The sequence below is a fragment of the Strongylocentrotus purpuratus genome, unplaced genomic scaffold, assembly GCF_000002235.5.
Source record: "Strongylocentrotus purpuratus isolate Spur 01 unplaced genomic scaffold, Spur_5.0 spur5_scaffold_1, whole genome shotgun sequence".
NCBI lineage: Eukaryota > Metazoa > Echinodermata > Echinoidea > Camarodonta > Strongylocentrotidae > Strongylocentrotus > Strongylocentrotus purpuratus.
The window spans coordinates 45,601,224-45,628,996 of NW_022145594.1; the positions used below are offsets into that span (position 1 = coordinate 45,601,224).

The 27,773-nt window shown below is 39.7% G+C and overlaps 3 protein-coding genes across 5 annotated transcripts; all 3 read left to right on the plus strand.

Moving 5' to 3' along the window:
* Nucleotides 1–1,294: 1,294 nt before the first annotated feature.
* Nucleotides 1,295–10,196, plus strand: LOC115921155 (histone-lysine N-methyltransferase PRDM9-like). 2 transcript variants are annotated; one of them, XM_030978320.1, is made up of 5 exons: nucleotides 1,295–1,409; nucleotides 2,254–2,587; nucleotides 4,436–5,067; nucleotides 6,388–6,640; nucleotides 7,101–10,196. In XM_030978320.1, the coding sequence occupies exons 2-5, from the start codon at nucleotides 2,281–2,283 to the stop codon at nucleotides 8,603–8,605; spliced, it is 2,697 nt and encodes an 898-aa protein (XP_030834180.1). In that variant the 5' UTR covers nucleotides 1,295–1,409; nucleotides 2,254–2,280; the 3' UTR covers nucleotides 8,606–10,196. The 2 variants fall into 2 exon arrangements, with proteins under 2 accessions (XP_030834180.1, XP_030834181.1); XM_030978321.1 differs by having other exon boundaries at nucleotides 1,337–1,414.
* A 1,472-nt stretch (nucleotides 10,197–11,668) lies between these two features.
* LOC583022 (histone-lysine N-methyltransferase PRDM9) lies at nucleotides 11,669–17,258 on the plus strand. 2 transcript variants are annotated; one of them, XM_030978322.1, is made up of 6 exons: nucleotides 11,669–11,788; nucleotides 12,551–12,775; nucleotides 13,244–13,378; nucleotides 14,021–14,319; nucleotides 14,555–14,795; nucleotides 15,250–17,258. In XM_030978322.1, exons 2-6 carry the CDS (start codon nucleotides 12,559–12,561, stop codon nucleotides 16,581–16,583), a joined length of 2,226 nt encoding a protein of 741 aa, XP_030834182.1. In that variant the 5' UTR covers nucleotides 11,669–11,788; nucleotides 12,551–12,558; the 3' UTR covers nucleotides 16,584–17,258. The 2 variants fall into 2 exon arrangements, with proteins under 2 accessions (XP_030834182.1, XP_030834183.1); XM_030978323.1 differs by lacking the exon at nucleotides 11,669–11,788 and adding an exon at nucleotides 11,979–12,121.
* A 3,684-nt stretch (nucleotides 17,259–20,942) lies between these two features.
* Nucleotides 20,943–27,725, plus strand: LOC100890770 (histone-lysine N-methyltransferase PRDM9). Its single transcript, XM_003727162.3, has 5 exons — nucleotides 20,943–21,025; nucleotides 22,058–22,375; nucleotides 23,931–24,649; nucleotides 25,352–25,604; nucleotides 26,243–27,725. Exons 2-5 carry the CDS (start codon nucleotides 22,078–22,080, stop codon nucleotides 27,694–27,696), a joined length of 2,724 nt encoding a protein of 907 aa, XP_003727210.2. The 5' UTR covers nucleotides 20,943–21,025; nucleotides 22,058–22,077; the 3' UTR covers nucleotides 27,697–27,725.
* The last annotated feature ends 48 nt before the right edge of the window (nucleotides 27,726–27,773 follow it).

Genomic DNA, 27,773 nt, shown 5'->3' on the forward strand with positions numbered 1-27,773 from the left:
CGTCAAATCGACTTTAGGGCTATAGAGCCCAAAAGTAATAGTCTTGATTTTCAGACAATTGTACCGAATGGTCATACGTTTTATGCTGCGCAAAGATTCAATCAGTTTAATCTTGGCCATCACAAGAAGTGGGTTATTGATGTACACAAATGCTCATGTATCCTTTACAACTCTTTTCATGTATGTTATTACCAAAGAAGAACAAAAAGCCAGTCAGTCATTCAATAGTGTCTGACAGTGAAGTCTAGCAAGTAAACGGGTTTCCTTGCATAATTTGAATATGAGGACACTGCTAACGTTTACATTTCACAGATAGGACATACATGACATATTCATAATTCCTGCAAAGTTCTACAGAATTTGAGGTTGGCTGCAAAAGGGACATAGTACCTTTAAGACGACAATATATAGGCCCATCTAATTATGTTCTGTGCCGGTCTATTTTGTCTTCCTTTCATTCCATCAGAGGGCCCACATGCGCGCAGTGTGCCAACTGCATGTGCTGTATATACTCTCTGATTGTTTACTCAAAATAGAAAATATTGCGTTTAATTATGACCATTTTTAAATTTTTAATTTGTATCTTTATAAAGAACACCCGAGGCCAATCCCAATAAATCCCTCTACCCTAAGGCCAAAAAAAAAACACAAAAAAACAAAACAAAACAAAACATGTTTAGCGTCTTGCCCTTTTGATAAATAGGAAGGAGGAGGCCCTTTTTTTCTCTCTCTCTCTCTTGTCTCTCTTTTTTTCCAAAATGGCCGCTTGGTACATTTTCCCTGACAGTCGGGCTATTTTTCAAGATGGCTGCCGATATTTTTTTTTACAAATCAGAAATAGACCCTAGTCTAGATCCATTTTAGCAGTGTTTTTCATGTTTTTTTTCTTTAAAAAAAATATTTAAAAAATAAATTAATAACAAATAAATAGGAGGCGGCCCAAAAAAAGGAAGCGGACGGGGACGCTAAACTTGTTTATTTTTTTTAATGACACCTCCCAAATGGACGATCAAACCATTGTTTTGTCAAAAGGACGGTGCGTGGCCTATCATTGAATTCCTTCGTAATTAACGAAACGACCTCTCTGGGATTTACATTAAGAAAATTGTTTAACCAATATTGAAAGGATAATACATTAGAATAAACTCCGTCGATTACCTCCGCCCCCCCCCCCCCCCCACCTCTCCCCTCCCCTCAGCACACACAAACACCGACACCGTGGCACACGTCCAAACAGATACATGCTATGTTTTGTACGCGTTCACTCACGGCACAAGTTTAATGACCTTGTGCTATCGTTCGTAAACGATAGAATACAAAGGCAACATAGAATTTGATCGACAGCTATCGTTTGACAAGCCTCCATTTTGAAAACTGAACAAGGGTGTGGGCGACCTGTATCTAATTCGGTAAGGTTGGAAATATATCAATAATTCGTAGTAGATTTTGTTAATTTTGTCCCAGTTTTCATTTCTCATTATTTGTTACTACTTGAAGAGTGTTTCTGTTATTTTAAAATGACTCAGAAATGTAAGATAATGAATCTGTGAGCTGTAACAATCTTGACGATGACCTTTGTGTGATGATTGTTGTGATATGATCCCACCCATATGTTTTTGAGTAAGCAAAACACAATGTGTGGTTTAATGTTTTATAAATTATATGAAACTTCGAAAGCCAATGTCAGAGACTCGGAGGAATAAGAATTCCATAACCTGTATGGTTTTTAAATTATATTTCAAATATATAAATGTGAGATATCAATCAGTTTGGTTCTCGATCATGATAGGTCTAGATCTAAAAATAAGGTGTGTTTGTGTGCAATTTCTTTTTTTTTTTTTTTTTTTTTTTTGAAGGGGAGTGTTTTTGGGGGTGTTTTGTTTTGTTTGTTTACTTGAGCTAGTATAATGCAGAGGTCTCAATTTATTTTGCTTATAACTATTGGTAAATAGAGGGTAAAGGGGACCAGGTGATGAGGTCGAAATGACATTCAAAGATGGTTTTATGTCAGATAATTACATTCTAACATTGGATTTTAGATGAAATTGTTATTACGTCGTTCTCCTTGCTGCCCGTTAATGTGATTACACTAATATACATTTGGGCAATTTTTTTTTATCAATTACAGATTTTTCGCCACTCATCTCCTCTGCTACTTGCATGCATACCAGTACACTGCTTATTTGACGCTGTGGTATGCATCAGAGCAATGACTTAATTTAAATTAAATTTTTGTTTGTTCTTTCCTTGCAGAGTCTGTATAAAACACTACAGTCCATCATGGATCCAGGTTACAGGGAGAGACAGGGCTACTACAGCCGAGAACAGGACCCGCAGCAGGACATCCGTCACCACCAGCAGCAACAGCATCAGTTGCAGCAGCAGCAGCCACAACTCCTACCACACTATGCCCACCAGCTGCCTCATCACCAGTCCCTGTTGCAGCCACATTTACCGCCGCCGCAGCATCAGTTGCATCACTCGGCTCAGTCTGCCTTCGTGCTGGAGCAGAGTGAACAGGTCAGAGGGAGGGAAGACTTTGCCAGCAGACTCGCTGGATCGGCCGTCTTACAACAAATGATACCTGGTAAGTAATACCTCTCACCCACACATAGCTGCATTACTATCCTGGCTGTGTATATTAAAAACTGTTTAGACGGGGTAATAATATAACTATCTGTAAAGCGCTTTGAGAGGGCCTTCGGTCCTAAAAAGCGCTATATAAGAACTAGCTATTATTATTATTTACTGATTCTCAACATTTCAAACACCACTGTAATAATAATATAATAATAATAATCATAATTATAATAATAATAATAATAATTATAATAATAATAATAATAATCTTTTAAAGTCCGCTCCAAATTTTATTAAACCGAAAATGGAAATTCTTTTTGCCCAATTGATCGTGAGCCCGGCAGCCACTGAGCAGCGCCAGATCGACGTTGCTCTATCCTCTATTGTTGAACGCCAAACAAGGTAGCAGCAACTCCCGTCTTTTAACGTCTTTTGGTATGATGCGTCCGGGGTTCAAACCCACAACCTCCTGGTTGTGAGGCAGACGCTCTACTGACTGAGCCAACCCACCGGTAAAACTCAACAGACAATTAATAACACCTAAATAGCAGTAAAATACAATTTTTTCAACTTACCAATGTTAGAAAGAATAATTTGAAAATATAAATCGTGAGTCCACTGTCAAACTTGTCGACCAGCCACTTCGTATTCATTGTAAGCATAAGTGTGCAATTGTGTGCGATGTGTGCAAGTATACAGTGCTAGAGGTCAATACGCATTAGCATTGACTCTATGCTTTGCTGGAGTGCTCTCACCCACCTGCGCCATCTTTTCATGCTTTATTTATTTATTTCATTTTATTTTTTATTTTATTTCCAGGGATATAACAAAAACAAAGAATACACAAAAATGTCAAAGAAATATAGGAAGAGGGTCACAGTAAGCTTTAAGGTAGGGGTCCATACGAACTTGCATGTAGGCCTTCTGGATTAATCTTGTTGCATAGATCTGTATGCATTTATAAGCCTAAACCATGTGCCAACATTTACAAGTTTTGAGGGTCCGGACATAGATTCTGGTTGGTTTAAAGTCCTACTTTAGTACTAGGGGTAAAGGTACAATGTCCCATTCGTAGGCCAACAAAAAGCAAAGGTTAAATTCCAACGGCATTTGAAAGACCATACTAATTTAGAACTTCGCTCAAAACAAAAGGGCTTGAAAATTGCTTTTAGTTGGAAAATAACAACCATAAGTTGTCGAAACAAGTTTAGTGATTGCAATCACCTAAGTAATACTCTGATTATCGACCCTTTTACCGAATGGTCATACGTTTTGTGCTGCATAAAGATTCAGTCAGTTTAATTTTGGCCATTACAAGAAGTGGGTTATTGATGTAGACAAATGCTCAAGTACCTTTTACAGCTCATTTTATGTATGTTGTTACCAAAGAAAAAAAGATGTCAGTCAGTCACTCGATAGTGTCTGACAGTGAAGCCTAGAAGGTAAACAGGTTTAACTTGCATAATTTGAATACTAGGAAACTGCTAATGTTTAAATTTTCACAGATAGGACATACATGTACATGACACATTCATAATTCCTACTAAGTTTTACAGAATTTGATGTTGGCTGCAAAAGGGACATAGTATCTTTCAGTATGGTGTTTGGTCCAGGTTTGAAGTTAGGATTTTGATGAGTGTAGGATACTGGTCACTGGCATGTATTGAAGAACCAATTTTGAAAAATTGATATTTGATAATAACTCCTTCAGTTGGCCACTCACATTCAATTATGTAATTGTTAATCATTGTATTTTGTTCGTTATAGCGCTTAGAGACTTCGATGGTAAGCGCTTTATACATGTAAGCACCGTTTTAATTATTATTATTATTCATGTTTTCTTTGGTTCTTACAGGCAGTGGGCAAGTGCTTGCAAGTGGTATGCATCGCAGTCATTCCCACTTCACCGATCATGGCCACGCCCAGCTTCCTCACCTCAGCTCAACCACCCAGGTGAACTACGCCCCACCCACCACCTCAACTCAGTCCTCTGTAGACGCACCACCAGATGGCTCCTTCATCCCCTCGCAGTCCCCCACACGCCAGCACGACTCGGCAGATGAACACGACATAGAGGACGAGGTAGTAGAGGAACCACGAGGGAGCATGGGCATCGATGAGAACATCAGAGTCGTCACTGTCCCCGAACCGCAGTGCGAGCAAACCTCCACTCCTGCAATCACTGCAGACATGGACACGCCCAAGAAACGAGCAGTGCGCCTAGCCCTGGCAGAAACCCAACAGAACATCATCCAGACTACTGTCAACACTCTGCAGAACTTGACACAGCGTGGTCCACAAGTCCGGGACGTGGACATCTGGAAACCTGATCTGCCGATTGGCCTGTCCCTGAAGTTCTCCATCGGTGGGAAGAAGATTGGTGGAGTACGGTCGGAGCGATCATTGGAGAAGGGTGCAAGATTTGGACCATTCAATGGCAAGCTGGTTGACGAAGCGGTAGGGAGTGCGAGGGACTCGGCTTGGGAGGTGAGTAATGATGATGATGATGATGATGTTGATAATAATAATGATAATAATTGATATAGTGCCGGTATCCATCAGGCACTGACGCTCATGGCGCTTTACACATATTACCCTGGTAATAGCCGAACTGCCAAACTAACTAGCGCTCAAGCATACCAGGTACCCATTTACACCTGGGTGGAGAGTGGCAAATGTAGATTAACGTCTTGCCAAAGGACATTGGTGCCGCGGCGGGACTTGAACCCCGTACCTTGTGATCTACAGTCGGGTGACTTATCCTCTAGACCACAACACCTCTACAGTAATGTTGTGCTTTATAAATTCTGTTTGAATCTTTATTGAATCTCTCTGTATTCAGTGGATTATTCTATTTAAAGTTAGGCTGCAAGTGAATCGTAATTAATTCATGTTGTATCACCGTATCACCAAATTCAGTACATGTATGTACCTGTGTTTTTATTTTAGGGCAATTCCACGGTAACGGAAGGACACTCAAACAAGATTTTTGAACTTCAGGTTCATACTAAAAGAAATGTTTTATTAGTATGTATTAAACTATGGGGAACAAAATGTGTTTCAGTCAAGTAGAAAGCTTCATCAACTTCACAAAGTTTGGATAAACACTAATTAACTGGAAAAACCATGTCCATTTTTATGTCCTTCCGTTACCGAGATAATTAATATGCACATTCTTAAACTACTTAACTATAATGACAATTTTTGGGGGGAGAATTAAAGGCACTTATATAGGTATTATATCTGTACTGTTTCACATCTTATACTAATAAAACAGTTCTTTTAGTATGAACCTGAAGTTCAAAAATCTTGTCTGAGTGTCCTTCCGTTACCGTGGAATTGCCCTTTAGTTCATTTTAGGCCCGACATGTAGCTATGAATTACAGTGGATGGTTCTCTTTTCTCAATTTTTGTTTCACGTGTCATGATGTATGGTGGCTTGTGAGAGGCAGCTGCATTTATTTTAACAGAGTACAGGGTTAAAATTTAATCCCCCCCCCCCCCCCCCCCCGTCCCCATCCTGTAACACTTTTTGAGCGTCAAGTAATGCCTGGCTGGAATGCTCCCCAGGGATTGGAGATTGTGCACACAGTCACACAGTGTGTGCTGGCAAGCACTGAATCCAATGACCGGGGTAATAATATATTTGTAAAGCGCTTAGAGACATTTGTGATAAGCCCTATATAAAAGCTAAATATTGTTATCCTGTTATATAGCCAAATGTACTAAAAATCAAACAAACAATATATGTCCAGTGTCCAGGCATCTTCAGTGCTATTCATACTGTAATGTCGATTGTAATTTCAGCTTTGTATGCGAGGGAAGGTATTCTTTTACGTCGATGGTCAGAACAGAAGTCATAACAACTGGATGGCATTCGTAGAGAGCGCTAACTGCGAAGAGGAACAGAATCTAGAAGCGTTCCAATCCTATGGGGACATCTACTTCAGAACCACAAAGGTCGTTGAACCAGGAAGTGAGCTCAAGGTGTTCTACAGCGATGAGTATGCTAATCATGTGGGCTTCAAGACAAAGCTGAGTGAGCTGTCGTTCAAAAACGGTATGTTGTGTTTTCATCAGCTGATGGGTGGATTTCGGGAGGGGGGGGGGATCTCTTTTGGTTATGCAACGTCTGTGTTCAGTCTTATTTTGTGAAAAGATTTGGGGTTAGGGCTTTACGCTTATTTTAGGGTGGAGTTTTCATTTTTTTAATTTGTCCTAGATATCGATTCCCACAAAATTTCCATTACTGATACCCCATATAGCATGAAGTAATAGGTAGATTGTAGTAATGACCGCATGATAGCGCTTTGTGTAGACACAGAATACTATGAGTGGGGCAACATGTATATGAATTTCGGTGTATCAGGGGGTTACCTTTAAAGGTATTATACAGCCCTGAAATCTCAGGAAGAGGAAAAATTGTCCAGTAAATGTTACATTGTCTTTAAGTTTTTATGAGGGAAGGGTATTACTGAAAGGTTTATTTGAATTCTATTTTGCTTTCAACTTTGTTGCAGAATCCCGGATTTTTCCATGCAGTTCTTGCAAAGAATCCTACACCTCGGTCAAATGTCTCCTGAGGCACATGAGGATGAGTCATGACCCTGACAGGGCCAATGATCTGCGTCCAGTGTTGACTTGGGAGTCGCGAACAACTGTGTCAGAGAATGCAGAGAATGAGAAACCTGTTATGGCAAAGGCAGCCAAGTTACCTTCTCCTCCCCCCAGCAAGAAGACCAAGGTGGTGTCTACGAACAGGTCAAGTTTGGTGGAAGAGAGATTCATCTGCACAACTTGCGGCAAGAACTTCCCGACCCGTGGAAGGCTCGCTGCCCACGAAACCTTCCATGAATACAGTGAAGAACACATTTGCCCCATCTGCGGGGAATGCCATAGCAACTCCAACAACCTTGCCAAGCATATGGTGTCCCACAAGGCTAAACCTTTCAAGTGCCAATCCTGCGGGAACACCTTTACTACCAGGAACATGCTGAGCCGCCACGAGAGGCTCTCACACACCTTCAACCACAAGTGCCGGGTGTGCGGGATTCAGTTTGTGAAGAAGCGCGAGTTGAATAGACATGAGAAGATGCACCCTGATTGGAAGAATTTCAAAGCCTTGCCAGGTAGACCGAAGAGGCAGGAGAGATGGAATAAAGTGGTTCATAGCGATCATGATGGTGAAGATGGGGAGTTTCTTTTCCTGAACGCTCAAGAGGAAGAGGGACCGGTTGAGAATCAAGAAGAAGAAGAAGGAGAGAGTAATTCTAATCTGCCAAAGGACATGCTTGGCAAGAGGATTAACTATTATGACCGACCAAGGCCGTATAAGTGCCGGTTCTGTCCAAAGAGATATCTCGGAAGGAAGGCTCAGCTTGATCACGAGGCTGAAAGACACACCAAGAGGTGCCGCTTCAAGTGCACTCACTGCCCGTCTGTATTCGCCACGTCGATTCGCTACGTGGAGCATGTGAAGAGACACGTTGAGAACCGTCCGTTCCAGTGCCCTCACTGTCCTGGGGCCTTCGCCTCAGAGAGCGCTCTCCAGAACCATCAGGGCGAGCACACCGGTCTCAAACCGGTCAAGTGCGACGTCTGCGGGAAGGGCTTCCGCACGCGCCACTTCATGACCGCCCACAAACGCAGGATGCACAAGGTCCAACAGATGCGTTTCACCTGCTCCTTCTGCAACAAGCCTTTCTCCGATAAAGGAAACCTGATCAAACACGAGCGCCGCCACAAGGGCATACGACCCTACGTCTGTCTGGTCTGCGGTCAAGGCTTCACCAGCAACTACTGCTTGACTTCCCATTCCTACACCCACACCAAAGAGAAGCACTTCCAATGCCGGCACTGCGATCAGAAATTCACTCTCAACCAGCATCTGACCAATCATATCTACAAAGACCATACGTCCGGTGAGAAAGTACAGAATGCCCCCCCTGCTCAAGACCAGAGCGCAGCCAGTATTCCTGCCACACAACCCATGGATATACCCATGCAGCCACAGCTACAAATGTAACTCCTAGGCCGGTCCCGACATTTTCTTGATCTATGCGAGTGCTTGCCAGTGTTCTAGAATTCTTTTGAAAAGGTTCTTGGAAACGTTTTAATTAAAGTACTCTATGTTATAGTATTGCAATGAATGCCATTCTGACGATAGTATTTTCCTGTATTTTGTGCTTCATTGTCGCACTGATGAAAAATAAAATACTGGTATCGCTTATCGATATTAAAGTGAAGTGTGTCAATCAATCAATTATCCAGGTATTCTTGCATTTAGTTGTTGCTATAATCATGAATTGTGTAAAAATGAAATGCACGTAACGGTTTAAGAGGGAAAGGATATACACGGATTTTGCCACAGAGTCACAGACCGCGAGTGGTATTAGTCTAGTATATTAAATCCTAATTTGTCATCATTAACAGCTCATGAGAATTGTTTTGGTATGCAATATAAGCCTTAAAATAACTTTCGAGCAAAGTTTTGAAGAAATGAACGTGATGGACAAATTTGGCATTTGGGGGGCTACAACTTCAACTGACCATTTACGGTACCATAAAAATTGTGAAGAATATTTGTCCAAAATGTTTGTTTTTTCTATTTTAATTATGTGTACCTTTCATGGTATGATTTTAATCAACAATCAACTTCTAAATGTTGTTTTTGAACTAGAGAATGTTCAGAAATTCTTTGATTTTACTCTCATGAATGATGAATGTACCATGTGAGTATATAGTGTAAATAGTAGCTACTGTCGCTATGTATACAACCACTTGTATACATGGACTTGTGTGTATTTATGTTATTGCTGTAACTGTTTGTGCTATAATCAGAAGAAGAAGAAGAAGAAGAAGAAGGGGGAAATTCATTTTCATGGTGCCACAACACCTATCAATCATATAAACCTTGGCATTATTCTGGTTGGGATGCATATTACAAAATGTGTACTATTAAGTTCTGAGACCTTTGCTTTGTCCACGCATCAGTCAACATTAGCAGTGGTCAAAAGCTAATGGCCTCAGAATTTTTTTTAAATGAAATTATGCCGTCCTTCAAAATGAGCCTTGCGAGTTTCGACAAACACTGTCTGTTGAGCCCTCAGAGATACAAGCATATTCAAATTTTAAGTAGCCCCTTCATTTTGTATTTACAAAATATATGTATTTTTTTAAATTATTTTAGGACAAGCTATGGTGTTGAAAATTGAAATTAAATTCTCAAATAAACAAACCAATTAGGGGGGGGGGGTACTGGTGTACATGACTCTAAAACTAGGAAATGTTGGACTTTAAAAAAAAATGTATAGATTGGATTTTATTGGAACCTTTTTTTGTAATAACATTTCGTTATATCGGTATTCAAGAACAATAGAACAAAGGGGAAAAGGTGGACAGGGAAAATTACCTAAGGATAGCCCCTTATAGCAGTGTTCTTTATAATGAGGTACAACCGAACCTGTAATCTTCATCCATAGACCTACCTGTAGTTCAATGCACATGTACGGTAGTCATGTATGTTCGGCGAATCATGTATAAATTGTCACAAGTGGATGATGTCAGTTAACTCATTGGCACCGTGGCATGTGACATAAAGCTTCCTCTTAAATTGAGATGGATTTTTGTGTGGTTTTATATGATTTGCTAATTGAGAGTGAACAAATGAAGCAGAGCAAGAGAGTTTGGGAGAGAAAAGGGAGATGGGGAAAGAAAGAAAGATTTGAGAGAAAGGCAACTGGAGAAAGAAAGGGAGATATATAGAGAGAAAATGAGATGAAGAGATAGGGAGATGTGAGTGAAAGATGAAGGGAGATAGGCAGAGATGAGATGAGAAAAGGAGATGAAAGAAGGGGAGATGGGGAGAAAAAGACACAGAGTAAGAGAAGTGAGGAGAAAGAGATTGGGAGTGAGAGAGAGAGAAAGAGAGATTAATTGAGTGTTTGATAAAGAGGTGGGATGTGAGGAAGAAGGAGTCGTATAGATGAGTATAAAGATTTTTTTTTAAAGTTGTGAAAAGAGAGAGCATTGACGACATGGATGGGAAACGAAAAGATATAGTGCAGGCCTCATTATAGTGCAGCGTGATTTGAAAAAGAGATAATTGATGAGAAAGATAGAAAGATTTATTGTTTTGAAGAGCAATTACACTCCAGACTCCACCACATGCTACTTCCTACTTTGCTGTCTAGAGGTTCATCCTTGGGGTAAGTATACAATATCCATGGCAGGAAAATTGAAGGGCACCGTCCGGATGCACCCCGCCCCCCCCCCCCAACTCAGTGTTATTTAGGGTACGCATATGCGTGTTCCCTCCTTTTGAAAACAAGTCCGGTGTGTAATGTCAATTTTGTGTTTGTACTAGCCGGACTTTGGTGTGTAAAAAGTACCCCTTTACCGGACATTTTGGTAACACGCATGCGGTCATTCCGACCAAAATAATGTAAACATAATTATCTCACCATTTATCATGCTTTTGTCAGATATACCCTCTTCTTATCCATCGCTTAACATGTTTATAAAGTTGGGATGCATGGTGGCAGAACTTTTATTTGTTAATGGCACTTAAATCTCTGATGACCTTCCCCACAAATGAACAAAGCTCTCACATTTGTTGTTAAAGCATGATGTTTCATAAGTTTATAACAAGCAAAATAAAAGGAGATGAAGAACAAATAGAAGGAAAAACAGATTAATAATAAGAGTACATGTACTCCCAAGGCTATTATTGCTTTTATATTACTTTTAAAAACATCTAAAAGTCAAACAAAGACATTTAAGACAGAGCTAGAGATATAGCGAGGGAGAGAGAGAGAGAGAGAGAGAGAAACATGAAGAGAGAGAAAGAGAGAGAGAGAGAGAGAGGGGGGGGGGGGGACAAGAGACGGACAGACAAAATAAGAAGAAAAAAATCAGACTTTGTTAAAGTAAACCAGTTTCTATGATTTCTTTCATAGATCTCGTACAATTTCTCACACACGGAGGAAAAGCTTCGTGTTGATCTTATATATTTTGTTTCACAATCAAAGAGATTCGATCATATCACGTATGTCCTCCGTTCACAATTAACTATAACGCCCTCTACGTCTTACTAAATTCTGGACCAATTATGCTACGTTTACGTACGGTGCGCGGTGCCTAATTTTAGTCAATTTTTAACTTCAAGTTAAGACAAAACGACAGAAACACTAGTGATAAGTTTGACTTGGTATGTTGTACCTAATCTTCCTATTTGCTTTCAATTTCATGTTTTACTTAATTTGTTCTTATCTCGAAAACTGCGTCGCGTCGTAGATGTAGTGCCAGTTACTTTAGTTAATTATGACTATGAGAGAGTGCAATGCAGTGTAGTGGACCCTTTGTCTCCTGCGCATGCACGGCCATGCACGGGGGGCGAGAGACTAGACTGTAAACTGGGAGTGTGTGAGAGAGAGAGCCGACTCGGCTAGGGCCTATAGGGCTTGGTGATAATGTGTTTATGATATTTATATCACCAAGCGCAAGCCTTAATTGGCTCCCATAAACGTGCGCAGAGAGGCAGGTGAACAATTAAACATATCCGTCCGAAATCACCTCTTCCCGATCCCGCACCCAACAAATATTGGACAGTGCAGTGGCCTTAACGTTTGCTATGACGCTTGGCAGTTCAAAATCGGAGGTCTACAAATAATGAAATATTTTATTATTAGCTAATAATATTACCAGGGCGATACAGCTTTTTCACTACTGTCGTGCGACTTTCCGCTCTGCATTAATTACAAAGATATTGACCTCTTTTTTTAGTCTTTAGTCTTACTTGTGTTGGCGGCACTTCCGTACTTCTGCTGCTGATACAGAGATATACATATCATTGAGAGCTTCATAGGAGAATATAGGCTATTGCTAGTTATTACCAACATCATTTTTTCCAGGCTAATGTTTTTTTTGTTTTTGTATTTTTGTTTTTAATTCTCTTTTCATTCCTTCATAGTACGAGCCATGGACGATAACTATCCGCCTGGTTTCTACTGCCCTGAAAGGGAACAACAACCTTCACAGCAACCGCCACCACACCAGCAACATGTTGCACCCTACCCCATGGACCTACCATACCACACAACCTCACAACACCAGCCTGAGTTCCTAGTAGATCAGCCTCTGAGAGTATTCCCTGCACAGCACCCTGGGGCCGCCATACTGAGATCTGTATTTCACGGTAATGGCTTTGAATTTGAAATCCACATTGCCTGTCATTGTCTTGATGCTAAATTATTGCTTGAATTTTTATAGAGATTTAGATGCTGCTAGTACATGCATGTTATTGCAACCTTAATCCTTATGAATATTGCAGACTGGATTTTTATTACATGTATTATCAAAAGGAAGATGTTATTTTGATTTGTTGTGGGGTATGAAGTTCTGTTTTTCATGCTTTATCAAAATATTAATTGCTTTAAAACGGTGATTTATAAGTTTACATGAACCGTCCTCCCTCCCACAAAGAAACAGAGGGAAGTAGAAAGGGAATGCCAGCTACATATACATTTTCTTTAAGCATGGAAATATGATTAATATCAAAATACAAAAGCAAGCAAGCACGGGAGAGAAAACAACACTTGTTTTACTTAGCAGTATTTAAATTTGTCTTCACCCATATCTTTCTTCTGATTTATTCTTGAAATAGAATCTACACCAATGCTTCCAAGCCCAAGTCTTGTGCAGCAAACTCGTCAGCAATCACCCTTCACTGCTAGAGGTCATGGGGTCAAATCTACAGCTCCGAGTCTGTCCGCAGATTTTACCGCACTCCAGCCTCAAGGTCAGAATTTGCTGCTCTAGAGATTGTGAAAAACTGTAATGTCCTTCTGTAGTTCTTATCTGTTAAAGTCCCACTGCACTACTTAGCTACTTGCGCCCTCTATACAGCCAACATTGCCTAAGCGGTACCCGTTGAACCCCCATGCCCTTTTTCTTATGTTAATTGAGAGCTGATTTGATAACCACCTGCCAGTGACCTTGAAGGGAGGTCTAATCCATGCCAAACTAGTGCAGAGGGGCTTTACATAACGGATTGTACTTGGTGCTCACAAGGGATATCACTGAGTTGCCAATTATACAACTGAACATTTATAACTGTCTTATACTTTGTTGGATTTCCTAATCCATTGATCTTCATTTTATGATGTATGCATGTGCATTTTAAACTAGTCTACTCTACACACGAATAACATTTTATCTTTATTGAGAGTAGATTTATTTGATTGGTCTAATCAGGATAAAACTTATGTTCAGAACTGGTAGTTTTGATATATTGTCTGTTTGAAGCCATTAATGCATTAAATCTTATACCCTAGCCCAGAGTTACAGATATTATGATACAAGCATAGACCTCAAACATACAGTAAAGTGCCAGTTAATTTTGATTTTTATTAATCATGATATATTCCTCACTTTCAATCAGGCGAGACAACTGCACCACCTCCTCGTAAGAAATCACAATGTAAAGAACAAAGTGCTCCAGCCACAAACTCCTCATCCTCGGATACGGCCCAGCTTCTCGTGGCTCTCAATCTCAAAAAGAATGCAATCATATCCTCGAGTCAAGAACTTCCAAAGGGCCTCATCTTCAAGGTGGCTTCGGAGGACAAGGTGGAGGGAGTGGTTGCCAAGGATACAATGGAGAAAGGGGTGGAGTTTGGACCATACACAGGAACACTACTTGATGAGGAGCAGGGATGGTCCAAGGACACATCATGGGAGGTAGGTCGTAATAGTGGTAATAATAATATCGATCGGATGTTTCTATAGCACCTACATCCACCACCCTTCCAGATTTTTATCCTCTGGGCCACAAAACCTATAGCGCTCATATCCACCAGGCTTCAAATTCAATTAAATTAAAAAGACCACAACACCTATACATCATCTTCCCTGCAATGTTTTATATTTTAAAAAGATAACCAGATTAGTAATTGTTGTTTTGTTTTGATCACAGATATGTAATCCAGGCGGAATTTTCTTCTACATTGACGGACGTAAAAACTGGATGTCTCATCTGAGATGTGCAAGGAGTGAAGAGGAACAGAACATGGAAGCATATCAGTATTACGGCAATATCTACTTCAGAAGCACAAAGGTCATTGAACCAGGAAGTGAACTAAAAGTGTTCTACAGCGAGGTGTATGGGAAGTATGTCAGAATTCATACAAGACTTGAGGATCTCAAATTTGACCAAGGTATGTACTGCCACATTTCAGACTCACATTGGTTGACTTAAAATTCCTGATTTCTGATTTATTGATACCTGTCTGATTAGGTACTCTAATTCATGACTTCAACCATACACCCCAACACTACACCTAACCCTAAACATGTCCTAAATATCCAATAAAAACCGTAACTCATTATTGATAAACTAAAACCTAGAGAAATTGTCACCGACTCAAATTTTAGATCACCATCATAGGATACATTTATAGCAATAATTGTACCATTTTACATGTTTTTTTGTTCAATACGTTCTTTGACCTGAAATAAGGTGCAGCAGCTTTTGTGATATTTGATAGAAATAGAAGTGTACCTAGAACCTAGCCTTGGGGAACACTCCATGCATGGGCCGGTTTAGATTTGGAGTATTTCAAAGAATTCCTAAAAATTGAATGGAAAATATTTTCTGTCGATATATTTCAGGTACTCAGAAGTTCCAATGCAGCCAGTGTGAGGGTCTGTTCACATCTGCCAAACTAATCCTGAGACACATCAGATGTGAACACACCAGCCGTATACCAGATGAGATGATCCCTGTCCTGACATACAAGAAGAAGAAGAAGAAACCGGCAGAAACTGAGTTGACGATTAAACAGCATGTCAGGAAAGAGAAACTAGACAGTGACATGAATGACAGTGATGACACGAAAGAGTTGGTTTTCAAGTGTGGAACCTGTGGGAAGATCTTTCCTTCCTGCGGTAGACTGAAGGCACACGAGTTGTTCCATGAAAACAGCCAAGAACATGCTTGTCCTGTGTGTGCTGAAGGACAGGCGAATGCAAAGACCCTTGCCATTCACATGAAAAAACATGAACCCAAGTTCTACAGGTGTAAGAAATGCAACCAAAAGTGCAAAACAAAGACTGCCCTCAATAAACATGAGAGAGAAGTCCATGGGCATCAATGCAGGTTCTGTTCGGAACGGTTCTTTAAGAAGAGTGAATGTATGAAGCATGAGCAGACACACCAAGCTTTCAAGTCTTTAAAGCCTGCTGCGAAGAAGCATGAATCACTGTCAAAGACTCAGGCGTCACCTCCAACGATCCACCAGCCTTCTGAACCATCGCCCTCGGAGCCCAGAGACATGCTTGGTAAGAGCACCAATTACTACTTACAGCAACGACCCTTCAAGTGCCGCTTCTGTCCCAAGAGGTATGTCTTACGTAAAAAGGTAAATGAACATGAGAAGGAGTGTCATACAGGAGAAGCGGCATTCAAGTGCACCCATTGTCCTAAGATCTTCACCAGCAAGGCTGCAATGATGATCCATATGAAATGCCATGAGCAGCACCGCATGTATCGCTGCACACTCTGCCCAAGAAGCTTTGCATCGGAGAGCGCCCTAAACAACCATCAAGGAGAACATACCGGACTGAAGCCATTCAAATGCGAAGTCTGTGGCAAAGGATTCAGAGTTAAGAAAGCTGTCTATGCTCATCGGAGACGCATGCATCAGGAACGACCAAAACGATTCTTTTGCTCAGTCTGCGACAAAGGGTTTGCCGATAAAGCGAATCTTGTCAAACACGAGAGACGCCACAAGGGCATCAGGCCTTACGTTTGCCTAGAATGCGGGAAAGCGTTCACAGGAAATTGCGCTCTCACAGCTCACAAGATCGCATTGCATACTGCCGAGAAGGCCTTTTCTTGTGAGATCTGTAATAAAACCTTCTCTTTGAACCAGCATTACACTTATCACATGTTCAAGCATAGAGTACAAGGAGATGCTAGTCTATGTGAGAGTTCAAAGCAATGAATTTAACCAACTCAATACAGGAGCAGGGTTGTTCTATATAAACACCTTTGTTACTAATACCAGCATTTTTATCGCTTTCTCTATTATTTTGAGAAAGTAAGCATTTTGTAAATGAGTATGTCTTATTTTTGTTTACCACGCCTTATCCAAGGGTAGGGATGAAAGGTGAATGCTTCAGTTAGTATCTAAAGATTACTAAGCCTTTTAAAACAAATTGTTGTATTGCCCTTTGTGACCGACTGAAAATGTTTAAAGTCTATGGTTGGCTTTTTATTTAACATTTTTTTAAACTTTTTTTTAGAAGAAAAAATGTTAAATGATGTTTTTTGTTTTTATTTTTTTTCTTCAAATCGAATGACCGACCAAGGTGCTGGCATCTATTTAAAAGGGCAATACCAAATCTTTTTTGGGGGCCTTATTAGGCACGTTCAAGAAGAGAATATTGATACAAGCATGTCATACAACTGCTCAGGGTTTCATGGATGTTTGACTCACCGCTTGATTCTATATTACATCTTTGTATTTCATTTATTCCTTCATTCATTCATTCTAAGGTTTATTGAATTATAAATTCCTTGTTAAAACAGTCGGGAGACTGATACAAACAAGTTGAAATGTTCAAAAATATAAATGTAAAAAACAAATACATCATTATGGAAAAGAAACAAAAATTTATTCAAGGAAAGAAGAACAATAATAATAATGGAAACTTCAATATATTGCACAATGCACATCATACATAAGATTAATCGAATTAGATGAGTGGGAAAAAAGGAAAAAGATAATGGACAAAGCCGCCGCGTTTCATTCCCTTTTCTAACATTTAGATTTTGGGTTTACATTTTAAACACAATTAACAGAAATGGGTATATAAAACACAAGTGATGATGATGATAATACCGGATATACATGTATTACAAATGAACAGATCTACTTGCAAATATGAAGAAAGTTGGAAAGTAAGAAATGAAATGGGAAGCTGAAAAAGATCTTAAGAAACAAGCGTGTGTAAATAATGTGTACAAATGTGTAAAAAATAACAAACACAGTGTCTCATTCTGGCATTATTGTAATATAGATGCTATAAAGTAAAGGGTTGAAATGGGTGCATAAACCATTTAAACGTAATAAAGTTTCATTAATAAATATAGGAACATGAGTATCAAAGAATTTATTAACAAGGTAAAAATACAAGACGTTTGTAGGCTATATTGTGCATGCCTCTGGGCAACAGTGAAGCATTTAACTTTTGCGAACCTTGGCTTATTGGTAACCATTTCTTTCCTCTTCTCCGTGCTTCTCATTTCCTTCCTCTTTCTCTATTATTTCCAAGATAATTGTATTTATTATGTTGCCTTTGTATATATAATACTGTGAAATTCTGATTTTTATGGCCAAATAAACATTTACAATGATGATTATAATAATCATGGGGTGAGATTAAAAAGCAAAAATTACATAGAAGAATTCAGCATTAGGGCAGCATATAGGGCAGCATATAGGGCAAGGAATAGGATTGGTCCCAACTGTGTACCCTGAGGTACTCCACATGCGAGGCTCTTTGGGCTTGATGCCAGCATATATTCAGAGTATAACTCAAAAGATGAACATGATTAAATTGCATATCTTGCCAGTTTTTCCTGAAAAAATTATATCCAAAATATTTTTACTGCCTTTCTAAGAATATGGACAATAGGCATCCATTACCATAGCATTATGAACCTGTACATATTCCAATTCTCCTAATTCAAGAATAATGTATTGTTCATGTGCAATATTGAAAACTTCATTTAAGCGCTTTGAGCATGTTTATGTAAATTGTAAATGTGCCATATAAATATCAAAATGTATGTAAACACATCTTGAAATTCAAAATTGGTTATCAAGTTTGAAGATAGATATAGCAGTATTTGTATCTAGGTAGCAATGAAAAACAGCTTTTTATTTGAAAAAATTGACTCATGAAATATGAATACAGTTGTATGTATTTAAAGAACAAATTCCTTGGGACTTCCAAGAAAATGTTCTTGTGGGTTGTTATATCAGGGCTGAAAAAACAATTTAATACAGAAATGTTGGACCAGCAAAACATGTTTAACCATAGTTGTTATAATAGGATTCTTTATAATCTGGTTCTGTTTTGTTAATAAATATTTAGTGAATTTTGTTTAATTGTAAGGAGTATTAAATAATAATAAATAATATGTTCCTTTATAGCACATAACACATTATGATGTAATATCCCTACGTGTTTCCAAAGAGCTTTGGAAATTATTCGGCAGCAGTTATCAGCGCACAGTGCATTTCAATTTTCAAGGAATAATCCTACCATGTACCTTGCGTTTACCTCACCTGGGTGGAGTGTGGCAAGCTTAACATCTTACCAAAGGATGTTAGTGTTGTGGCAGGGATTAGAACCCAGTACCTAGTGGTTCACAGTCCAGAGACTTATCCACTGGACCACAACATGCCTTTCAGATGTGCATCCAGTTAGTGCAGGACAGTAATCAATTTCTTTAGGAAATAAATGTGAAGTATGTAGGGAACAAAGATGTGTGTAGCAATAATGCCTAAAAAAAAATGTTGTCCTTTAGGTGCTAAAACTTGGATCGGTCGGTCGAAAATCTTTCTTTTTTAAATTTTTTTTCCCTCCTTTTTTTTCTCTCCCTCTTTGGGCTGATATTTTTCAGTTTTCAATGTTAAATATTTTTTTCTCTCTAAAAACGGTTTTAAAAAAAGAAGCTTTTTTTAAAAGCCAACCATAGATTTCAAGATTTTTGGGTGGGTCGCAAAGGGCAGTACAACATCTTTTTTTTTGGGGGGGGGGGCCTAATGTTCATAGCAATTGTATACAGATCCTGATCCAACTCTTATTATTTACCAAATTCATCAATATATCACTAGTATGATGAAAAATATCAAATCATCTCATATAGCTATCATCTTCTCTTCAGTTTGATACCTTTGCCAATAAAATCAGATCAACTCATGACTGAACACAGGATCAGTTTCTTGAAATTCAATACAAAATGTTATTCCCAAGTTTTGAACAATATATATGATTTTTTTTTTTGGTTGGTGAGTTTGAAGCTGAAATGGTCACCTCTTTTTAACTCATTATTGTTGAAATGTGTTCTGTATTATGTACATGTGTGTAAAAGATGAAGAGTAGCATGTGTAGAAACAGAAATATACAAGTCACACATTTTCAAAAAATGAACTTGGTTCCATGTCTAATCATGTCAGTTTCTCATGGAAAATAAGGAAAGAGTAAAGAGGGAAGTGAGAAAAGATGAAAGAGGGAGAGAGAGAGAGAGAGAGGGGAGAAAAGGAAAGATGGAGATGGATGGAGAGAATAAAATGGGAAGCAGATCGGATATGGAGACAGAGGGACAGAGAAAAGGTGAAGGGAGAAGAGAAAATGAGAGACAGATGGAATTAGGAGAAAACAAATTAAGGGGCTCGGGATGAGTTGGGGAGAGAGAGACAGAGATAGATGGAAGGAGAGTTAAAAAAAACATTGGAAGTGGCTCGAGATGGGCGGGAGATCGAGTGAATGGGAGAGAGAGAGACAGATAGATGGAGACAGGGGAAAGAGTGACGGGGAGATGGAACTAGAGAAAACATGGGAAGCGGCTCGAGAAAGCAGGGAGACTAAGAGGAAGAGAGAGGCAGACGGGGGAAAGGGTGAAGATAAAAGGAAAGACGGAGACATTGTACATGCATACAGACTGAGAAAAAAACACATTGGAAGCGGCTCGTGATAGGTGGGAGACTGAGAGGGGGAATGGAAGAGAGAGATCCTGATCGAAATATAGACAAATAGAGGAGGGGGAGTGGGAGACAAACAAAAAGAAAACTGAGACGGCTAGAGGGAGGAGAGTTAGATTGTGATAGGAGGAGGGGGGGGGGGCTAATGAAAGAGAGATTGAGAAGGGGTCCCTTAAAAACAATTAAGGTGCCTGGATCCAATGCATGCATTGCGCTCAACCTAAAAATTAATCTATCATAGTATTCTGCTTAGTTCCTTACTAACACGTGCTCTACTATTTCCTAACAGGATTTTTCACGAATTAATATGAATTTGATAATCTCATAGATGAGTATTACTAATTTTTCCTGCAATATTCTCCTCCAAAAATCTTTTCGATATTATGATAGCCGCTAGCTTAATTCAAGGCGTTTTCTACTTAATTTTATTTCCTTTGAATTTAAATTTCACTTGAGATGCAATTCCTGACCAGTTTCATATGTATTAGGATGAATTCATTCTACAATTGTTTTAGTGAAGAATTCGTATGATAGTTTCTGTTTGCATAAAGTATTTTCTAGAGAGAGAAAAAAGTCTCCTTTGACGAAAAGTAGGTTACGTTGTTGGGAGGGCTAGGGATCACGCATCCATCTTGGAAAAGCTAGGAAGGGATCGGCCAGAAGATTTGTTGGTAAATTGTAACCCTTTCCTATTTATTTTGAGGTGTAATAATGATTGATCCATATAATTGAATAATGGAAATAAAATTTAATATCTAAATATTTAATGAAAGTCTCGTAAAATCCCGAAATTATTGAAGTAAGTTACCCGTTCGACGTGTACATTAATGCTTTTGTTCGCATTATTGTGGTCCCACAAATGTATTTTCGTGTTTGTTGTTATTTTTATGAAATGATACACCGCACTGCACTGCCACCAATATGTGGCCAACGGCACTGCACTGTCACTGATTATGTCACTCCGACGATACATGCATGAGTTCTAAGTCACTCTAGAATAGCAAAATTAATTTTAAAAGGGGAAGACTGAGCTGACCGAGGATCATCTCGGTAAACGCAGAGAGACGCGTCCTAAAAAATATGGATCGTCCACATTTTCAAAGATGCAAAAAAACAGATTCTACGTAAATAAAATACCCCCAGACCCAGTTCATCGTCTACTTTTTTTAATTGCGGAGATGAAATTCAGGCTTTTCAGCCAGATTGCATGCTGGAGCTCTCCTCTGGCATCCAATGCTGCCTCAAGCCGCTGGTTTCTTTTATCAGCGTGCGCATTCCCCATTAATGAAGTGCATGCGGCCGAAAAAAACCCACCAACGAGACTTCCAAAATAAAACTTGATTTTGCCAAAGCAATTCTAGGTAGGTCTACTGTAGAGACTCTCGTTCTTTCCTGGATTTTCATATTTTCATATTTTGAAACAGTAACAAAATGTACATCATAATTTCAATGAGAAGTGAAAATAAACCTGGAAAAAAGTCAGAGAATGTTTTTTGTTGTAAGTTGCATAAAACTCCTTGAATGATTTGATTTTTTTAAATCTAGAGCTCTCTTCTTTCATTTCAGATGAGTGAGGCTTTGACTTACAGGCCTTTCCACTTTTTCCTCTTGCTTCAGTTGGATGGATGATTTAAAATGTTAAAATGCAGTGGTAATTTTACATCTTGATATGTGTTTTTCTATCATTTTGTTTGTCTATTTAGTGCCCCCTTGTTCCTCCACAATGGATCTGAGCTACCGAGATCGTCAGGGCTACTACACCGAACAGGACCCACAGCAAAACATACGCCACCACCATCACCAGCCTCAACACCAGTTGCAGCCACAGCAGCCACAACTCCTACCCCACTATGCTCAGCAACTCTCACACCACCAGTCCCTGTTGCAGCCGCACCTCTCGCAGCATCAGCTCCACCACTCTCAGCCAGCCTTTGTGCTGGACCAGCCGGACCAACGCAGGGCCAGAGAGGAGTGCGCTAGTAGACTGACCGGGCCCCCTGGTATGCAGCAGCTAATACCAGGTCAGTTCAGGTCTTCAGTTAAAGATAAAGTTGAGTTCTGGTCATGCGATTGCATCGTGAAAGAAACGGTGTGGAATCGATCAGAAAAGGTTGATTGAATTGAATTGAGTCTGCAAGTGCTTAATTTAATCGCAAATCCATCGATGTAAACTCTTGATACTTGGAATAACAATGAAAATGGAAATTAATAATCTCAAGTTTAATCCAACCATGAAATTTAGCAAGCAAGCTCCATCAGACTTTCTTCAAGTCTAGGAACTCTTTACTCTATTTCTTGCTGTCTGCTGCTTAGTGATACTTATGTGTATACAGGTTATAGTGTGTACCCTATTTAATGAGGGATTAATTTTGTAATCTAGATGGAGTGGTATTGTAAATTGTTGTTTCCTATATAATAATAATAATAATGAACGTTATTTGTATAGCTTATATCACTAACATAAAGAAAGTCCCTATGTGGTTAGAAAAGAAGGAAATAGAGATAGGGCGGAATAGAAATTAACATTTATGCCTGATACATGAAAATAATTAGTTACAAACAACAATATGTTGCCTATGAATAGTAATTCTATGTAAATGACGTGAGCTCAATCCCACCCCCTTCGTTTTTTCCTTTTATATTACTTGTCTTCCTTTTATATATGTATACACTTCCTTGTTAACGATTAGAGCGGCCTTAAGCTTTTACAGGATTTGTGCATGTACGAACATGTGTATGATTATTTTTATTAATACATCCTTTTCATTTTTATGAACACATTGATGATTTTATTTCTTCAAAGATTTGTCTTCTTTCATTATAATGCTTTAACGCTTAAGCTTTTTTATTTTTATTTTTTCATTTTAGTAAAGAAAAAAAGTTACATGATATTGTATTATTTTGTTGTATATATGTAAATACAAAACAAACAAGTTTTACATTCATATGTAAAAACAAATTAACAGAATTTTTTTTTGCCAAAGAATGGAACTAGGCTCGACTAGCACTTGTGCTAACTTCTAGTTCCCATAACAACTTCACCTAAACATAGTAATATACATATTTACGTATATATCTTTTGTACATTTAATAGTATGCAGATGTATGTCTAAAAAATATCGTTTTAAAACCATTACTGTTCAATCGACATTACTCTTGTGTTATGTATATATGTATCAGTATTATTCTTTGCATTATATGATTGTTCATAATTGTGATGTGTTGTTGTTAATAAATTCAAATTCAAATTCAAAAGCAAGTCTGAAAAGGTAAAAAGAGGATTCTTTTGTTTTAAAAAGAGCTTTACAAAACTGACCCCTTTAATCTTTGCTAATATTTTAGGAATTGAGGAAAACACACTTCCTTATTTTGTCATGTTTGCTATTGACCATGTAATGATGTTTTCATGACTCACTATGTATGTCTTTATATTTTTTCTATTTTATGCAGGGCCCCGAAGTATAACAATATCTTAACCTTAACTACTGATGGGGCTACCCTGTTGAAATCAAACAAAATAAATAAATTAAAACAAACTATAATTTTTTTTTTTTGGTTTTTTTTGTAATCTTGCAGGTCATGGGACTCACAACCACCAGCCTCAGTACTCTGATCACACCCACCCTCTGCTTGCCCAGCTTGGTTTGACCTGTCAATCAGGGTACCCTCCACAGACCACCACCAACACCCAGTCCATGGTGGACACCACGCCCAACAACCAACCGTTCCTCTCACCGGACTCACCATCCCCTCCACAGCCCCAGGAGACCAGGGATGAACCCATGGCTGTCGAGGCACCGATGGTCGATCAATCCCTCGCAGAACCACCCATGCCCGAACCGCCACCGGCACCACCCATGGAGACCGACGGTGTGACCGAATCACGGGTTGCACTGCCTGTTGCACCTGCGATGGCGCAACCACCATCTGCTGATGTGGACAATGCTGCAGATGCTTCGGAAGCTGCATCACAAGCTCAGCCAGAAGCTGAATCTGAGTCTCAAACTCAAACTCAAACTCAAACTCAGGAAGATACTTCCACCAATGCACCAAGTACCAGCGCCACTGAGGAAGCGCCAAAGAAACCTGAACCAACGGTCACAGTATCCACACGGGCTAGCAAGATCTGGAAGCCAGACCTGCCCCTCGGTCTGTCTCTCAAATACATGCAGGGGGGCAAGAAGATTGCAGGTGTGAGGTCTGAGAAGTCGTTGGAGAAGGGTGCCACCTTTGGTCCGTACAATGGAAAGCTCATAGCTGAGCCTGTGGGAAGTCTCAAAGATTCTGCCTGGGAGGTAGGTACAGTGAAACCTGGGGAGTGTTGCACAAAAACTAAGATCAACTATAAGTTGGACTTAACTATGACAAGCTGTTCATGCCACCAGTTGCCCTCACTATTATGTTCTTTAGATAATATTTATTTTCCTTCAATAATGAATTATCAAAAAATGTGAATTCTGTAGATTTGTGACCATGATTTGTACGTCCCTTGAAAGACCAATGCCAGAAAATGGTGAGAAAAAACAGTGGCAAGAACGGTCTGCAATATTTAAGTCCAAATGAAAGTCGATCTTAGTCTTTGTGAAATCACTCCCCTGATTTATTGACTGTCTGTCTAGAAAGCCCACCTTTCTATAATGACCGGCTGTTATGTTTCCCTTTAAGATAATTTCCTATTGAGAGTTGTACATAAAGACCACCTCAGTTGCTTATAAAGAACACTTTTCTTGTTTCCCTTGAGCGGTCTTTATGTACATATTTCCCTGTGTTTTACCAAATAGAATTCATGTAATAGATTTCTATGAGCTATAAAGGATAATCCTAAATATTCTCAGTCAGTTCCTTCGTCCTAGCTTGGGGGAAAAATATTTGAAACTTTTAGAGTGTTAGTTTCAAACTCCTGTCAAACAGAAATTGTAACATTGTAATGTAGAAGAGTAGTGAGAGTGGGCAAAACAATTCAGTGGTAAAGATATTGTTTATTGATATCATTACAGCTGTGTCTGCGAGGCAAAGTCTTTGTGTACGTGGATGGCCAGAACAAGACCTTCAACAACTGGATGGCGTTCGTAGAGAGCGCTAACAGCGAAGAGGAACAGAATCTGGAGGCGTTCCAATCCTATGGAGACATCTACTTCAGAACCACAAAGGTCGTTGAACCAGGAAGTGAGCTCAAGGTGTTCTACAGCGATGAGTATGCTAATCATGTCGGCTTCAAGAAGAAACTAGGCGACCTGGTCTATAATAAAGGTACCAGACACTCATACCATATCATACCATATAAACTCAGAAAAATTCCATTTTACTGGAAAACGCAGGGCATTAAAAGTACATATAATATTATATAACAACAACAACAAAACAAAACTAAGTTTACAACATAGTGAGGACTGAGGAGTTATGGATATTCCTAGCTATAGATGAAATAAGAGGAGCTAAATATTGAAAATTCATTTGATATATCAACTTAAAAAATAGGAAGCATACATAATGAGTATTATAAGAGTGTCATATAACACACTGTATGATCTTACTTACTAGGGAACTTTGAAATTGTGTGAAGCTGATGACAGAAAAATCAATGGAGGCTTCTGAAGTTTTCAGATGGAAATATCAAAGTTTAAAAGCATTTCAGAGAAAACTTGTAAGAAAATGGATGAATTTGGCAGCTGATAAAAGCTAGGCAATTATTGCCATGGACCATAGTCAGTTACCCGTGAAGCTTAGGTGGGGGTTTTCCCCTCACAGATCTTTCAAATGTAACACCGGGTGTCGTCCCCATAGGTAGCCTGGCCATCTTAACAGAGGATATCTCTTGCCATTAATACAAAGAGCATAAATACACAAGCATATTGTTCATGCTTTATCATTCCTCATTTATGTTTCAGATTCGAAGAACTTTCCCTGCAGTTCATGCTATCGTTCCAACGCCTCGGCCAAGCGAATGTTGCGTCACATGAGAATCAATCACGACCCTGACAGGATTGGTGCGATGCGACCAATCATTACCTGGGAGCCCTGCGCTTCAACAGAGAATGCAGAGAACGAAGACCCTGAGGTCACCTCAACTGCCAATACAGTAGATGAACGTTTCATCTGTACAATCTGCGGGAAGAATTTCCCGACAAGCAGAAGGCTTGCTGCCCACGAATCCACCCACTCCGCCAGTGCTGACCAGACATGTCCAATGTGTGGTGAGACACATACAAGCTCAAGAAGTCTTGCAAAGCACATGAGGACGCATAAGCCAAAGCCCTTTGAATGCCAGTCTTGTGGAAGCTCGTTTGCGTCGCAAAACCATCTGACCCGCCACAAGAAACTCTCGCACACCTTTAACCATAGCTGCAGGGTGTGTGGCATACAGTTCATCAAGAAGCGCGAGTGCAACAAACACGAAAAGACTCATCCAGAGTGGACGGCATTTAAACCACTTCGCAAGAAAGCGAGGAAGACAAGGAGAAGGACTAAAAAAGTTCAAAATGAGGACAAAGAAGAAGAAGAAGTGCAAGAAGAAGAGGAGGAGGAGCCAGAACCTGAGGAAGAGATCGAGGAGAATAATCCAAATTTGCCAAAGGACATGCTTGGAAAAAGAATCAATTACTATGACAAGCCACGACCTTACAAATGTCGCTTTTGCCAGAAGAGATATCTCTCGAGGAACAAGAAACTTGCTCATGAAGCTGAAGCACATACAAAAGAATGTCAGTTTAAATGTAAGCACTGCTCCGCTGTATTCGCAACAGAGTTCAGGTACGTGGAACACTCCAAGCGCCACGTGCAGAATCGGCCGTTCCAATGCCAGTTCTGCCCGAACTCCTTCGCCTCAGAGAACGCTCTGAAGAATCACATGGGTGAGCACACCGGTCTGAAACCAGTCAAGTGTGAGGTCTGCGGGAAGGGCTTCAGAACTCGCCACATCATGAACGCTCACAAACGACGCATGCATAAGGTCAGGCAGATGCGTTTCACCTGCTCCTTCTGCAACAAACCCTTCGCCGACAAGGGCAATCTCGTCAAACACGAGCGCCGCCACAAAGGGATCCGACCGTACGTCTGTTTGACCTGTGGCAGGGGCTTTGCCACCAACTACAGCTTAACGCAACATTCATACACGCACACCAAAGAGAAGAAATTTGGTTGTCCACAGTGTGATAAACGCTTCACCCTCAATGAGCATTTGACAAACCACATCTATAAGGTACACACTGTGAGTCAGAAAGAACAGCCGCAGAGTATTCACTCCTTGACCATTGGTCAACGGAATCCCATTCCTCCTCAACCAAACCAGCATCCAACTCTACCCTCCTCAACTCAACACTATCAGATGCCACAGGTACAATGAAATACAGGGTCTTATTGACCACCAAACAATCAAAAACAACTGTAGTACAGCCACCTATCTTGCCCCTAATAAGATCA